The 15,585-nt window shown below is 35.9% G+C and overlaps 3 protein-coding genes across 4 annotated transcripts in view; 1 reads left to right on the plus strand and 2 right to left on the minus strand.

Annotated features, from left to right (window-relative positions):
- Positions 1-801: 801 nt before the first annotated feature.
- Positions 802-15,585, plus strand: part of LOC105451949 (focal adhesion kinase 1) — an 88,085-nt gene continuing 73,301 nt past the window's right edge. Inside the window, exon 1 of the mRNA XM_011692685.1 lies at positions 802-1,024. The gene's annotated coding sequence lies outside the window, so the exon portion shown is untranslated. The remainder of the gene's footprint in view (positions 1,025-15,585) is intronic.
- LOC105452009 (putative sodium-dependent multivitamin transporter) lies at positions 7,222-9,025 on the minus strand. The gene is given in 6 exon segments (XM_011692772.1): positions 7,222-7,903; positions 7,906-8,034; positions 8,312-8,450; positions 8,453-8,534; positions 8,767-8,803; positions 8,923-9,025. Coding segments are annotated over 6 exon segments (591 nt in total). The 3' UTR covers positions 7,222-7,802.
- LOC105451948 lies at positions 11,659-13,374 on the minus strand. Of its 2 annotated transcripts, none has more exons than XM_011692684.1 (3): positions 13,104-13,374; positions 12,791-13,022; positions 11,659-12,415 (listed from the first exon to the last, which is right to left on the minus strand). In XM_011692684.1, exons 1-3 carry the CDS (start codon positions 13,164-13,166, stop codon positions 11,781-11,783), a joined length of 930 nt encoding a protein of 309 aa, XP_011690986.1. In that variant the 5' UTR covers positions 13,167-13,374; the 3' UTR covers positions 11,659-11,780. The 2 variants fall into 2 exon arrangements, with proteins under 2 accessions (XP_011690986.1, XP_011690985.1); XM_011692683.1 differs by having other exon boundaries at positions 12,752-13,022; positions 13,104-13,371.

The following is a 15,585-nucleotide window of genomic DNA, read 5'->3' on the forward strand; positions in this document are numbered from 1 at the left end:
ACGATACGTGGACCCTAAAATCGGACCCCAGGCATTAATGGCACGAACTGTACATACTTTACAAAGCTGTATCTTGATGCATTAGGTGCAATAGTGAATTAAAATGGCGCTTTGATCATTTGATTGGTGCTTTGTCATGTGATTTAGACATCCAATCAGACCATATACCCTTCAATGTCGCATCTCTGTTTTCTAGGACTCTATATTACATCAATATCGCACGCATCATACTCACAAATTGTCGGTAAAACAGCGGATTTTGGAGTTTGATCTAGGGTTTAGGATCCTCTTAAAGAATGTTTACTTAAATAATGATAAAGAAATAATATCGATCTATTACGTATTTAAAAGCATCAAAATAAGCATATCAAATGTCATTATGTTCTTAAAGCGGCAGTAATTGAAACAATTACCCTATTTCAAAAGGAATTATGCACAAGAATCGAATTAATTCAATCAACTCTCTCCGCGGTAACTAACCGACAACCGGTGTCCCGCCGTGCCGGTCACGTCACGGCGAGCTAATGGGCAATACATGCGCGCCATCTGTCGGCGCCGGCGCGGCGCCAGCAGTGTCGCGCGCGCACGCAAGATGGCGGCGCGGCCGCCGTCCGTATTGACAGGTGCCTCGGCAAGCATGGCGACCAGTGTTTACGACAACTGATCGCGACCGATCGAACTCCGCGCGGCCGTGGTTCCGGTCGAGTCAACGCACGGCTGTTTATACGGTGTTCGGCGGTGACCGCGTTTCTCCCGGGGTGCAACGACGCGCGCCTCGACGGTCGCTTCGCTCCTCTCGCGCTCGCGCTCCAACACGCGCGCGCTCGTGACACAGAACCCTGCGAAAACGCAAACGGCGCGGCGCGGCGCACGCAAGTGGCCGTGCAGCAAGTGGCGGCGTGCACTCCTCTCCGACCGTGTGTGACTGCCCACATCGGGAAATCACGTCAGGTGGTGGGACCCTCCTCGCTGGGATCTCGCGCGACGCACGGTAGGCTCCTCGAACACCGTCGTCCTCATTATCGTGAGTACCAACTACTTAGATCTGGATTAATTAACCTGCGAGACTCGAGGCGGGCGGGCGGTACGCGCCCGTCGTCGTCGTCCCGTCATCGCACGCGTCCCGGCGTGCCGTCCCCGAGGTGCCGCGAATTTGACAGCGGCACGGAGAGGCCATCTTTGAGGGGCCGTATATCCTCTCGCTCCTCCGGAGTTCGCGCCGGGTGAAGGAGGTACGCGATTACGCGAATCGCGTTACATAAAACCGGCCAGACGCGCACCGTGGGACGACACGGCGAGCAAAACCGGCCGCGCGCGCGCGCGCACGCGTGTAGGCAGCGTGAAGGCCTGCCTACGCCGAGTGCACGCGCGCACGCGGGCTCGATTTGCAATTTTCGCGAATTGTCTCGAAGATTCCGAAGGCCGTTCCGGGGTCCGAATTGCCGGGCCCGCCTCGAATCGCAAAATTTTACTCGCGTCGCGTTAAGTCGACGCAGTTCCGAATGAAGGTCCGCATTAGACGGAGCACGTTACGATCGAGACTCCGTTCTCCCACGATCTTTTGACCGCGACAAAATTGGCTAGCGATTTTCTATTTGTTCTTTGAAAATTAAATTTAATTTTTCTCTTTTTGAGAAAATTTCCTTAACAAACATGGGTCCCGCGTAATTTCTTGCTGTTTATGAAAACGGAATCAGTCTTTTCGCACAATACGTATGTATTGTAACACTGCAAATGTATAGTGTGTAAAAAGTACCACATTCATGTAAAAATAACACATTTATCGTGCAAATTTTTATTTTTTATACAATATAGTGTGTTATTTTTACACGGACGAGGCACTTTTTTGCACACTATGGATTTACAGTGAAGTTGCACGAAGCGATTTTACGCAACGATTCCCTTTCACAGAGTAAAATTTTCTTTCGTGGATTTTTAACGATATTCATGCATTTGCCTTCCGATCGAAACATTTTAATTAACTCTCCCTTTTTTTTCTCTTCTATTTGTAAGGTACGCCTTGCTTTTCTGTACCGTTTAATGCTATCGCGGTCGGTTGCACTGTACTTTTTCGTTGGACGCAGCTTCGTCTCGATGAGTCTAATTTTCGACTCGTAAATTAATTATACTCACAGAATTTGTTTATTCCCTTATAATCATCTATCCATTTTTCATAAGCTTAACACTGTAACAAGATGAGTAACAAGATCGGATTCAATTATGCGTGACGCTATTATCAGAAATATATACATTGAGAAAATCAAAACGGAACGGAAATCACCTGTCGATTCCGCCGCGTCATGCTATCTTATCATTATCTCGGTTGACAATAATAGGAAAAGTCATTGGTCAGTCGGTCATGCGAGTACGATTGGCGAACGCCTCTCGTGCTCGGCACAGTTTCGCCATCCGCGGAGAAACGGCTGGCTGTCGCGTGTATATGTGTATACGTAATTAAATTTATCGATCGCCGACGGAGACGTCGCGGCGGCGGCGGCGGCATTCGGGAATGCGAGAACGCTCATGGATCGCTCTCACGTTTGTCACGCGCCCTTTCCCCCTTTTATTTCGCATTTCCGTCAAGCGTGGCAGCGAAAGAATGCAGTTCCGGCGTTGAATTGAAATATCCGTCATAAATAATTATAGGCTCGCGCGCCGCCGTCGCGTCGGTTTAACCACGTGATCCTTCTGACACTGATTCCCCTTTTTTCGGAATTCCGAGAAATGAAGTCTCTCCGATTGACAAAGATGGATGGACTAACGTCCCTCTTTGCAGTTCCTTTAAATTAAAATTAATCAAATTACACGGAGAGAATTTTAGTTTAAAATTTACCCTGAAAATCAATGTTAATTGTAGGACTACATGGTATTTTGACGAATTTTATATGATTTTTACTTTTTTTTTTTTAAATATATACAACAAATTTATTGTAATGCATATAGTAAAATTTATTGTAGTGTACAGTAAAATTTGTCGAAATACTATGCTGTCCCACGATTAACAAAATTTTCAGAGTAAATTTTAAAAGGAAATTCTCTCCGTGTAGATGTTAATTGTGTGAATAAGAAATTACAATAAAATTCGATATCTGCTTTTTTAAAAATATATACCATAAAAAGTTCATGCAAAAAGTATTATTAGGCACTAAGATCCGCTTTGACCGAATAAGACTTTCTTCGCTTATTTGTATTATAAAAAATTAACATCAGATATAGTCAGGATACACAAATTAAGTTTTTATAACCCAAATAAGCGAAGAAAGTTCTTCACTTTCAAAGTGAATCTTGGTTTCTGATAATATTTTTTGCGTGATTTTTTAATATAATATATTCTCTAAAAAAAAATCAGATATTGAATTTTATTGTTGTTCTTTTTTCACGCTCTTTTTGACGCTGATTCATTGTTTCGCTATTTTTTTTAGATTACGCTAAAAAAATTAGACCATTAGAAATATGCGATGTATGAGACATATATTTATATTAATAATATAATTTTTTTTTAAATATTAAGAAAATTTACTATATGAATCAAAAATAGAAACACATGGCACGCACTTAGCGCATGCATTGTTCTATTTTATTGTACCTACTCAAGTTCAGCTAAAAACAATTAAATTCAAACGTGTGAGTCGGTTGTCAGCATGCCGGGCACAAGTACCTTGCTCCATTCATCAAATGAATTTCCAAGCGAGTTGACCTACAGATTGGGCTTCTGCCCCGATGATCGTTACATCGTCGCCGTCGCGCCGGCACTTGCGCGGCTTTTATCACTTTTGCGCACAGCACAGAATATAACGTGTTATAAAAGTCTCGGATATGCTTTACACTTTTGCGATTAATACACGGGAAAAATATAATATTGTATTAACTGCAGCATTCGCCGGCAGCATTTAAATGAAAGTAGTCTTGTTAATTCGATAACAGTATTAATGAAGGAAATACGCCATGTTTTTATTTTAGTAAAATGTTATTAGTTTCATTAATACATTGAATGAATATAATTATTTTTTTTAGACTGTTGTAATGCTACACGGAAAGAACGATTTTGCTGGAAGGTCTACAAATTTTGATTTAAAAATAATTTTGTTAGACCAACAAAATAATTTTGGAAAGTAAAAATGATAATGATTGCTGTAAAACGTTTTGATATTTTAGCAATCAGTTTGAATTTCCAACACAGTTATTTGATGGTCCAACAAAAATTATTTTCACAGATCTGTATCCAGCAAAATCGTTCTTTCCGTGATAGATGGAAAGAATAATTTTGTTAAAAGATTCTAAAATTTAGCTGAATGCAGATCTGAAAATAATTTTATTGGACCATCAAAATAATTATTGGAAATCAGTTGCTGGAATATCAAATTTTTTGCAGCATTACTCGATACTGAGTTTTTAACATAATTATTTTAATAGTCCGACAAAATTTTTTTTTTAGATCTGTATCCAGCTCAATTTAAGAATCTCTGGAAAATCGTTTTCCGTGTAAATACTTAGTCACTTCACACCGCGGCGTGATTGATTTACGTTATTATTTACTGAAATACTCGAAACATAGCGTAATTCTTTTAAATCATTTTGTTCGAAGATAGCGGATAGATTACAACGTGAAAGAATAATTCTTGATATCTGCGATATCACACAGCGCCGTATCGCGTTAATTATTGTGATATTGAAATACGAGGTGGAGTCGAGTTTATTTCACGCAACAATATCTCGCAAACTGCAGCTGCAAGTATTGCATCATTTGTAAAAGTCGATAGTCCTATAGGGGAGACCGAGGCTTAGTTGTAACACTTTCGAAAACGAATTGCTCTTCTTTATCCCTTTTAAGTTAATCAATTAGGAATAGCTAATTTTAAACTATGATTTTTTTTACATTAAAATATCATATAGATATTAAAGATATTTTATTCATAACTATTTATAATCTTAGATTTTATAATATTTGTCAGGTGTTACTTTTAACCCCAGATCTGGGGTTAATTGTAACATCATCGGGGTAAATAGTAACACATATAATAACTATCAGAAACTTTTACTAAATGCTTATTCTTTTTTTGCAAAAACATTTAATAATATCGCAATCTAACAGTTACATATTGCGATCTTATACGTATTGCAATCTGATAGATTTAAAAATTGATATAAGAAATTTTAATGGGCTAAAAATTATTTGCAGGACAAATAAAGAGGGTAACTTTGTATAATAGAACAAAGATTAATTCAGTAAATAGTAATAAATTATTTTGTATAATGAGTCTTACAGTTATAGATAGAGGAAGATATTTTTTTAGCGATTAAAATTTAATTTTATTGTTTTCAATTTCCACGTAAGAGTAACTCAATATTAATTCGGCAAATCACATATATTTTGCAAAATACGTACACAAAGGAAAAAAAGTAATATTATATTAAAATATTAAAACATGTTTAATTTGGATAAAAAGCACACAAAAAGATCGAAAAATTTATGAATACATCATTTAATATAATCCCTATCAGCTTGCAAACAACGTTTACGTAGCTTATGTAAACTCTCTTTAAATACCTAAACTATTTAAATACCTAAAAAACGCATTTTTTTCAAGGTGCTTTCAGTTCTCTAGTTTATAACGTCTGTTAAATCGATGACACTTTGTTAAATTTCACTCCTTATATTGAAAATTTTCATTTAAGAAATAAAATAAAATAAAAGCAGTGGGTATTAAATTAAGTAAGTTGGATCATTCCTATACAGTTACACATATTACCAATCGCTAGCTGTCTCACCTTTGGAGTGTAGTTTCCAGACCTATGGAAAACAGCTATCATCTATTCTATATCAAAAGTGAGATCTCCTTTTGAGCTGCGTGATAGCTCTATCTCAGTTTTCTGCTCCACTTCCAAAGCGCTTGAACGCATTTATTATTAATTAAACAAATCACAAATTATTTAGAGGCTTCTAACTTATTAGATCCATTTCCAACCTGCCTATCGGAAAAGTCAGTTACATCACACAAACCGCTTCAATAGGAATCTTCCCAGATTGCTATTCCAGCAATATTGCAGCCTCGGTTGGATGATGTGAGGCACGCTACAGATATCAGAAATATTATCTCGAGCTTCTTCGACTTTATCAAAATTTTTGACATTTGTCATCATATTCCTATCGACAATTTATTAAAAAAAAACTACGGGCATACATTTAATAGATTGTAATTTTGATGAGATAAAACATCACGCGAAACCAGGACCTTGATAACATGATGAGGCTGCCTCTATAGCACTAAATCTTTTAACGATCTTTCTAGTGTATTGCAGTCGAATTATGGAATGATATCTTTCAGTTTCATTGTTAGGTGCACTGAAATACAACTTTTATGACTATTTGCTCTTTATAATGATTTTATAGCTGGTCAAATATTGAAGTAATTAATCACATGAAATCACATGGAATAGGCTTCACATACCTACTTAAGTGTTCGTACACTTGTTCATATTTTATTCTCTTTATTATTACTTTATTACTTTAAAATACTTTTATTTATTTCACAATTTTAAAAAATTTAATATCAAAGATTACTATTAAAATATTAGAGTTTTGCACAGATTTTATGGGCGGCATCGTCTTCCTCGTAGATTACATCGTTGAAAAAGTACTTTTTGTCTAACGGAGACCTTTCTTTATTCGATATGATATTACATACTCTAGAACGTATACATCGCGCTATCATGGGAAAGAATAAATTAGTGTCTAACTCATCATTTTGATTTTTAATGAATAAACGAGACAGCTTACTGATAAGCAGTCCAAAAAAGAATTATGTATTAAGAATCCGGGGAGAGTACCACATGTATGAAATACGATGCAAATAGAAGTACGAGCTGTCGCTAGAATTTCTAAAAAGGATATATGGCAATCCGTTAGATAATCCCACGTGCGTATACATGACAATATTGACTTAATATTTAACGATTTTGGTGAAGTATTTATGTAAAAATTACTATCTTTTTATTTGCGAGTGAACGAGCGAAAATTACTATCTTTTTATTTGCGAGTGAACGAACGAACCACGAGGCCTGATAAATAAGTTTTAGATTACAAGCAATCGAATACTTTTTGGTAGATACAAAGAGGATCGTTTTCTTCTGATTGATAGAATTTTTCTTTGACAGTTCTAATATTATTTTTTGTTCTGCGATACATTGTGCGATTCCAGTTCTCATTAAAAAAGCCAGGTGTTTACTCTAAATTTATTTCCATTCTTTGTGAACAATATTAAAGTCCAACTAAATATACTATCTTTATTAATTATTCATTATTGATAATTAAATATATTTTCGATTGCTATAGAAATCACTCTGTTTTATTATCCATCAACGTAACATCACAAAAAAATTTGACATTCTAGCAACTCTAATTCGAGCGTCTTATTATTTTGACAATTCAACAATTATTTTTGGATTTGTATCTGTCTTAATTTTTATATTCATCAGCAAAGCCGTTCTTTCGAGTAGCTGTTATTAAAATAACTTATTTGGAAGGGCTCGTAATGTTATAGAAAACGGATATCGTTATATTTACAATATTATTATAGCCTTCAATAGTAGTTGGCAATTTCGGCGGTATCGGGTGGAACTGACCAAAGGCGATCCAGGATAAAAATAAAAACGCCGTGAGAACACCGGTTATCGCATCACCTTCCGTCGCCGATTCCGTGCCCATGCCAAGCATGAAAATGTCTAACAACGGACCGCCAGTTACTCCAACAATAGAGTAGAGAGCCTAAGATGAAAAAAATTTTTTTTTCCTCATTGATCTTTTAGAAATAGTAATGACCTGAAAAGTACTCCACCCAAAATTGCACTAAAAATGCCAACACAATGGAAATAATACTGAATGTAAAAGCAAACACTTTAACAATGTAGACTTTGTAGATGAAAAATTATGCCCAATGCACTTTTTATATAAGAGTTTCAGGTAATCTTCCAACGTTATTGCCGCCAGAGAATTTAATGCTGTAGAAATCGTGCTTAGGCCTGCGCTAAAAATACCTGAAAATACATAAATAATCCGAAATTAATATTAAAAAATCTTTGTTTTAAAACTATTATCTTGATTATACATATAAGAGAAGATTTAAGATTCGTATTATTATATCCATAGACATATTCACTGCGCGATTTCATTTTAAAATTATCTTGAAATTACACGTAAAAACTTTTAAAACATTAGTACGTTCAAATATTTTTATTTTAATAATTTGTAACACGTAATTTCTATAAAACATTAAACAAGAACCAGTTTATTTGCGATAAAAATATTAAGTACCTGCAACGAAGAGGCCTGGTAAGCCAGGAATAGTGGACATTGTATCCATAAGGTACAGTGATATAAGCATATCAGGTGAAGTAATTCTTCTCTTAAGAATTAGATCGCAATTGTGATATTTACCATATATTGCCAATCCTGTCCTGAGAAGCAAGTAGTAATTATGACAAGTGTCGTAATAAGCCAAGATAGCTACATGGCCTTTTGGGAAGCCTGCATATTTCTAAAACAAAATTTATTTATTATAATGCAGTCGTCATCAATTCTTTTCAAACGTAATTTGATCGATAAACGTTAAAAGAAAAAAGAGATTATTTAACGCAAATAGAAAAAAATTTAAATCATATAATTGTCATCGGTTTAAATACGATACATAAATCTTCAGCAATCTAGATGCTTTAGATTATTTAATATTTTTTAATCTTATCCCCTGTCATTCAAATTATAAAACTTACTTCATAGACAGCATACGTTGTATTTGTACTTGGTTTACTCCGACAAGTTGTTAAAAACGAGGGGTCAACCACTACGGGAATCAGTGTACATTTTTTTAGGAATATGTTGCCAGTATTGCGGCAATACAATACTAGCAATACGCTATCAATGCATACCTATAATGCTAGCAATATCTCGAGCAATACCTAGCAATACATTAGCAATACCTGGCAATACTGTGCAATAGACGGCAGTACATGAGGTAATAGATGGTAACATTACTGACAATACGAAAGCAATACAATAGCAATACTAGCAATAAAGTGTGTTGTATTGCCATAATTGACAATCACTGTACATTTTTTTAGTAGTGGTTGATCCCTCGATTAAAAATGTGCATGAACCATCCAGCGTAACAGACCACTAGGTATGCCTTACTGTCGGATCCAGCCGGAAGCTGTAACAAAGGCAAAACGTCAGTTAATTTCTATATATACACGGAAAGAACGATTTTGTTGAAAGACCTAAAAATTTTTCTAAAAACAGAAAATAATTTTGAAAATAATTTTTTATTAAATCATTAAAATATTATGTTGGAATGTTAAAACTGATAAATATTGCTATAAAACGTTTTAATATTCTAGCAATCATTCTGACTTTCGCACAAAATAATTTTGACTATTGAACAAAAACTATTTTTAAATCTGGATTCAGCAAAATTGTTCTTTCCGTGTACGTGTACAACTTGCAGAAAGCTCGTGTAGCTACCCTGGTAGAAATGTATGCAGTTTTCCTACACGGAAAGAACAATTTTGCTGAATCCAAATCTGAAAATAATTTTTGTTCAATAATCAAAATAATTTTTTACGAAAGTCAAAGTAATTGCTAAAATATTAAAACGTTTTATAGTAGTGCTTATCAGTTTTAACATTCCAACAAATTATTTTGATGATTCAATAAAAAATTATTTTCAGATCTGTTTTTAGCAAAATTTTTAAACCTTTCAACAAAATCGTTCTTTCCGTATAGACACTCATTATTATTATTACTTCGTTATTGTTTAGTATTACTATGTTCATTAATTGTAACAATACTGCATCGGAAATGGACAAGAACTTGATAGATTTTCATTCACAAAATACAAAATATTATTAAGCCAAAACTGCCAATTTCATGAGCATCAGGTTTGCTTATTAATCAATTGAAGTCCATTTATTGTCTCAGTGTCCTCTACCGCGCTTTAATAGATGATCACGTAATCCTTGGAAACAGCGCGGCGCGGCGCAGCTCTCGTCTCACCCGATCCCTCTATTACACATACGCGGTATTCCAGTTGGAAACTGGCAAATTATCGGATCTCGGATCGGATCGGACGCGATATACACGTGATTGTATAATACGTGCGGTAAACTCAATGCGCGTACACATGCATGCAGTCGTGCGCGAAGAGACTCTCGAAGTCGACTCTTTTAATCAATTTGCAAGCGCAGTGTTTTTCACGATCCTCTTCGATCCTCCACCTCGCATCGCTCGCTCCTCGGCAATTTATTTATAAATTGTCGACGTCATACCGCATTACCGAGACGTCGGAACAAGCTGGGGAGAGGCTTGAAAGCGGAAAATCATTTAGATCTTGTTCTGGTTGTCCGCGCGAAGGCCGCCAATCGCCGCGAAATATCCGTATGTGCGCGCGGCTGCCGTTGTTAAGATTAATTATATGCCACAACAGCCTGAAATGATCTATTGTGTCTTAACGGCCGTGTCACACGCTCTCCAACCTTGAGCGTAAGTCAGAGGGAATTGACCTCGGACCGGATCTGGAATCCTTTTTTCCTCGGCGAAGGGTAATGTAGAATTATAAAAGGGTGGTAGGTCTTGCATGTCATGCTAAAAGTCCCATGCTTCGGGTTCAAAACGAACTGCGGACTGTCCGGCGAATATTTCGCGTTTAAATGTTTATATTTAACTCCAATCCCTTTTACATCGAAGTCTCAACGCAAACTAAGTACTTCGCTATTATAATGTCGCATACGCTTCAGTTTTCATATTTTCCTCGTGAAAATTAAGACATGTTAACAGCATAAGTAGTGTCTTCATTTTTTTTTGTACATATAAATGTACAAATACATATACAGTATATATACAGAGTATAGACAAAATGTTGCAAACATCTAGGAAATACACTTGTTTCAATAATAAGAGAGTTTGGTCCGCCATCTTTAATGTAGATTCTCTGAATTCTTTCCTTGTTAGATGCTTGAATAGTCACAGTGCAATATTATATATTATTCTTCTAGTAGAACATTTTCCAATTGTAATAAGAAATATTGGAAGAGGAAAACTACGTCTTTTAAAACTGTTTACAATAACTTGATGATGAGATGCTGTGTGAACCTGCACAGAACGATTTTACTCGAAGATCTAAAAATATTGTTAGCTACAGTTCTGAAAACAATTTTGGATTGGACTATCAAAATAATTTTATTGGAAATTAAAAAATAATGAACATTGCTGTAAAACGTTTTGATATTTTAGCAGCCAGTTTGAATTTCCAACAAAATTATTTTAAAGGTTCAACAAACTACTTTCAAATTTATATCCAGCAAAATCGTTTTTTTTTGTGTGACGTCTCAGTTTATTTTTATGCATTTTTTTGCTTTAATGGCTAGAATTATTTATTTAATTTATCAGGAACTATAAAACTATTGAAAGTAAAACTAGAATAATAATCAATTAATGATTTTTCACGAAATGATAACTTTACACGTTATACTTTGGGTTTAAAACAAACTGTGACTGTCTGGTGAATATTTCGCGTTTAAGTATTTATATTTAATTTCGATCTCTTTTATGTTTGATAGCCTTAACGTAAGCTACTTTGCTATTATGATGTCGCATTAATCCAAATTGAAATGTGTTTAACGGCACAAGTAATGTCTTTATTTTTTGTACACGCATAAATACATACATATATATTAAATGTGTAAATTGAAATAGTTAATTGAAGCTGACTTAATCGTTAATTATCACTCTCTCACACGTTTAACATGGTCGACGCGGACAGCGAGAGTTTACCGTCGCGCATGAGATTAGCGATTCTACCATCGATCATAGGCATCTTGATATTCAGACCCGTTCCAAGCTTGTCGGCCGCCACTTTCCCAGGCGATTCATCGTAATTAGCCAAAATATCTGAAATCGAAGCTTCGCTCCGCTGTTGACTCTCGTTCCCGAAGTCTTTGTAATCCCTTCCGTTGTCGGTCTTCGTCCCGATTTTCAGTCCTACGAGCCTAAGCGTGTCGTCCCTTCTCCAATTCGCGTCCCTCGTTGGCTCAAGATAAAATTCGTTCCTCAGGAGCTTCACGCAATCCTTGCCGCGCAGTTTCTGCATCAGACTCGTTGTCGATCCGTCGGTTAATCTCTTGCAGAGACGGATGTAATTCTTCTTTCCTCTCGAGCGGTCATCGACGACCAAGGCGTCAATCTTGTCCGCGTGCTCGCCCGTGACACCAACGTCCAATCCGAGCTGCATATTCGCCTTGGCGAACTTCTCTCTCAACATATCCTTGATATCCGGGATGTACAGGTGAAAAACAGTCGCGTTCCTCCTGCTTCCCTCCGCCGCCGTCGCGTCTCTGCACGGAAAGGACAATTTTGCTGGAGTCAGATCTGAAAATAATTTTGGTTTATAATCAAAATAATTTTATTGGAAACTCAAAATAATTGCTAGAACATCAAAACGTTTTATAGCAATGCTTATCATTTTTAACATTCCAACAAAATTTTTTGATGATTCAACAAAAATTAATATACAGATTTATATTCAGCAAAATTTTTAGATCTTTCAACAAAATCGTTTTTCATGTGAGGCTCCTCGACGAGCCTTTAATCCAGTTCTCTTCCGACGAGAATTCTCTAGAAACTATATGTATTCCCGCTTGACAGCGCGCCCTGTGACCATTTCGCTCGATTCGCGAGCTGGACTTTCGTCGAGAGATTTCTCACCGGAAGATTCTTCGATTCGACTTTGGCTTGAAAACCCACGTTCAGTTCTCAACGGAAGATTCTTCGATTCGACTTTGGCTTGAAAACCCACGTTCAGTTTCGTTGGGTCCCCCACGGAGTCCACGGATTTCGTTATTATCAATGGATTCGAAGACTCGTCCACGATTTCCCCATTGTCGTCGCGAATTTCCTTTGATACGCCAATGATGTCGACGAGATTGTTCAATTGCTCGGCTACGGTCGTTGCCACTTTTCCAAGATTATATGCGTTCTGAGAAAAATACAGTCGAACAACTTAACGTCGCGTGCGTTTCATCGAGCAGCGTAATCTAAGAAAAAAAAATAGACTTACCAACAACGATGGCAACAAGCAGAGCAAAACTGTGAAGGGAAGAGCGAAGCTGAGAGCGCCCATCTCGATTCGATCAAGCGGTCGATCCGTTCGTCAGACGAGCTAATCCTTATCTCCGATTTCTTTATGTACCCCGAGCGATGATTTACTCCTCGCGATCGTAGTCACGCTTTTTTATCCGTTTTCATTTTAATGGCGCGTTTCATGTAATTTCGTTCATTTACGACGCATTGTCTGTACAAATACATCACCTTTGTCTTCGCTACGGTCAGTATAATTACTTTGAGGGCCGTTCTTTAAGAGATTATTTTTTTTATTACAATCATTTATTTTTAAATAAATTTATTTTTATAATTAACACACTTGACGAGGAAATAACGTGAATTTCTTCTTTTACGAGAATCTTAACCGCATTATGGTGCAAATTTGATCGTTGATTTCTTCAAATCAATAATTTTCCAAAATACGATTGAACGTATAAGTCAATTTTTCACTTTTTAATTATTTTTTATCGGTTTTTATATTATATTGTCAAATTTCTTCCGTTCCTTTCTTGGAAAGAACAATTTTGCTGGAAGATCTAAAATTTTGCTAAATACCGATATATCTGAAAATCAATTTTATTGGACCATCAAAAAAATTGAAAATGCAAAATGATTGCTAAAATATGAACATTTTTTAAACATTCTAGCAATAATTTTTTGATGATTCGACAAAATTTATTTTCAGGTTTACAAAATTTTAGATTTTTCAGCAAAATTGTTCTTCTCGTGTCTATTAAAACAGAGACTAGATGGAAATTGATCGATTGGCATCGAGTTATAAATCGAGCAAAGATCGATGGTTGCCTTTAGTATGGTCTTGATGCTTATACTCTTCGAGCGTATCTTCCGCCAGATGTGCTCGAAGGGTTAATGGCATAGAAATGTATTTTTCTCTATTAGACTCGACTGTTAATTCGTCCCGCTAATTATCTATGTGATTGCATGGCGTCGGAAACGTCTTCGCGACTCTTAACGCGTCAGACCCGCGAAATAATTCACCGACCGATATTACCTTCTACCAGGGATTCATCGATTCAACCAGACTTTTAGCTATCGACGAGTTAATGGTGCGTGGTTTGAAAATTTATAGTGCGTATAATCGAAAGTTCATGTTCTCTCGCGACTCTCTCATCTCTTCGTCTCGGTGTATACTTACGTCCTGTTCGATACGGCTTATTCGATGAGCTATACTACAATAAAACGTGTATTATATCACGTCTCGGTCACATCTGTACATGATGTAGATCGAATTAGTTGAAACGTTATCATCGTTATTCACGCAATATAATATTATTATCGATCGATTAAAACAACCCTCTCGGGCCTGTAATAATTTTCAGTCCGCTAAGATTTTCTTCTTTCACTTCGTAAATTCTATCATAATAATAAGCATAACGAATAAAATATATTAGTAACTGAAAAAACTCTTTGAAGCGTATATTTTTCTTTATATACAAATTTCTTGAAACTTGGTATACAAGTGGTTTTTGAGGTCGTTGATTACGAGTATGCAATTTGATTTTGAAAATTTTGAAAATTTAAAATGACAGATCTGACATGGCGCACTGATAATGCAATGTTGATAATATTGGATTCATTATTTTGAATTTTCGTATTTTTACTTTCTATTAAAATTTGGCGATCGAAAAAACCGAATACCAAATTTGATTGTATTAAATCCAACAGCTTTTTATAACTTTTTTGTCTGCAACCTTGTACTTTCTGAAATTTTGTAAATTTTGACTTTAGATTTTAAATCAGCGACTCCAAAAATCCCCGGATACAAAGTTTTAATATATCTTGTCTAAGACAAATTTTTTTATAGCATATATTATACAAATCAAAAATTTGTCAGACTTTGAGCCGCTGCCCTGAGTAAACCATTGTAAAATTTCAAATTTTTACTTTAGATTTTTTTTCGGATTCAACGATTCATAATATTATTAACTATGAAGTTACAAAGAATTCGAAGTGTACATATACAGTCACCAAACTAATTGACCGGACACTGCGTTAATATATCGATAATTTCTAAAAATTCAAGATAGAGCAACTTTGTCAAAAATTATCATAACATAACGATCGAAAAAGCATTTCACAGCTTAAAGTCTCTACTTTTGAAATCCATAATTCATTAAATGACTTACTGATTCTTTACAAAGCTGCACGGATGCAAATGGAGATGCATCAAATCTAAAAATTTTTTACCAAGTTTGCGAAGTTCCAAAAAGTAAAATAAAAATCGCGCGCAAATGAAGTTGACATCGTTCGAAAGCGTGAATCTTTAGCTTTAATTTGAGTACTCGATCAGCATTGTGCGATTTTTTTTCACCGAGTTATTGAACTTTGAAGTAAAAATGACCTTTTTTGCTTCAATGTTAAATAACTCGGTGAAAAAAAATCACACAATGCTGAACGAGTGCGCAAATTAAAGGTAA

Source organism: Wasmannia auropunctata, unplaced genomic scaffold (genome assembly GCF_000956235.1).
Source record: "Wasmannia auropunctata unplaced genomic scaffold, wasmannia.A_1.0 LD336039.1, whole genome shotgun sequence".
Lineage (NCBI taxonomy): Eukaryota > Metazoa > Arthropoda > Insecta > Hymenoptera > Formicidae > Wasmannia > Wasmannia auropunctata.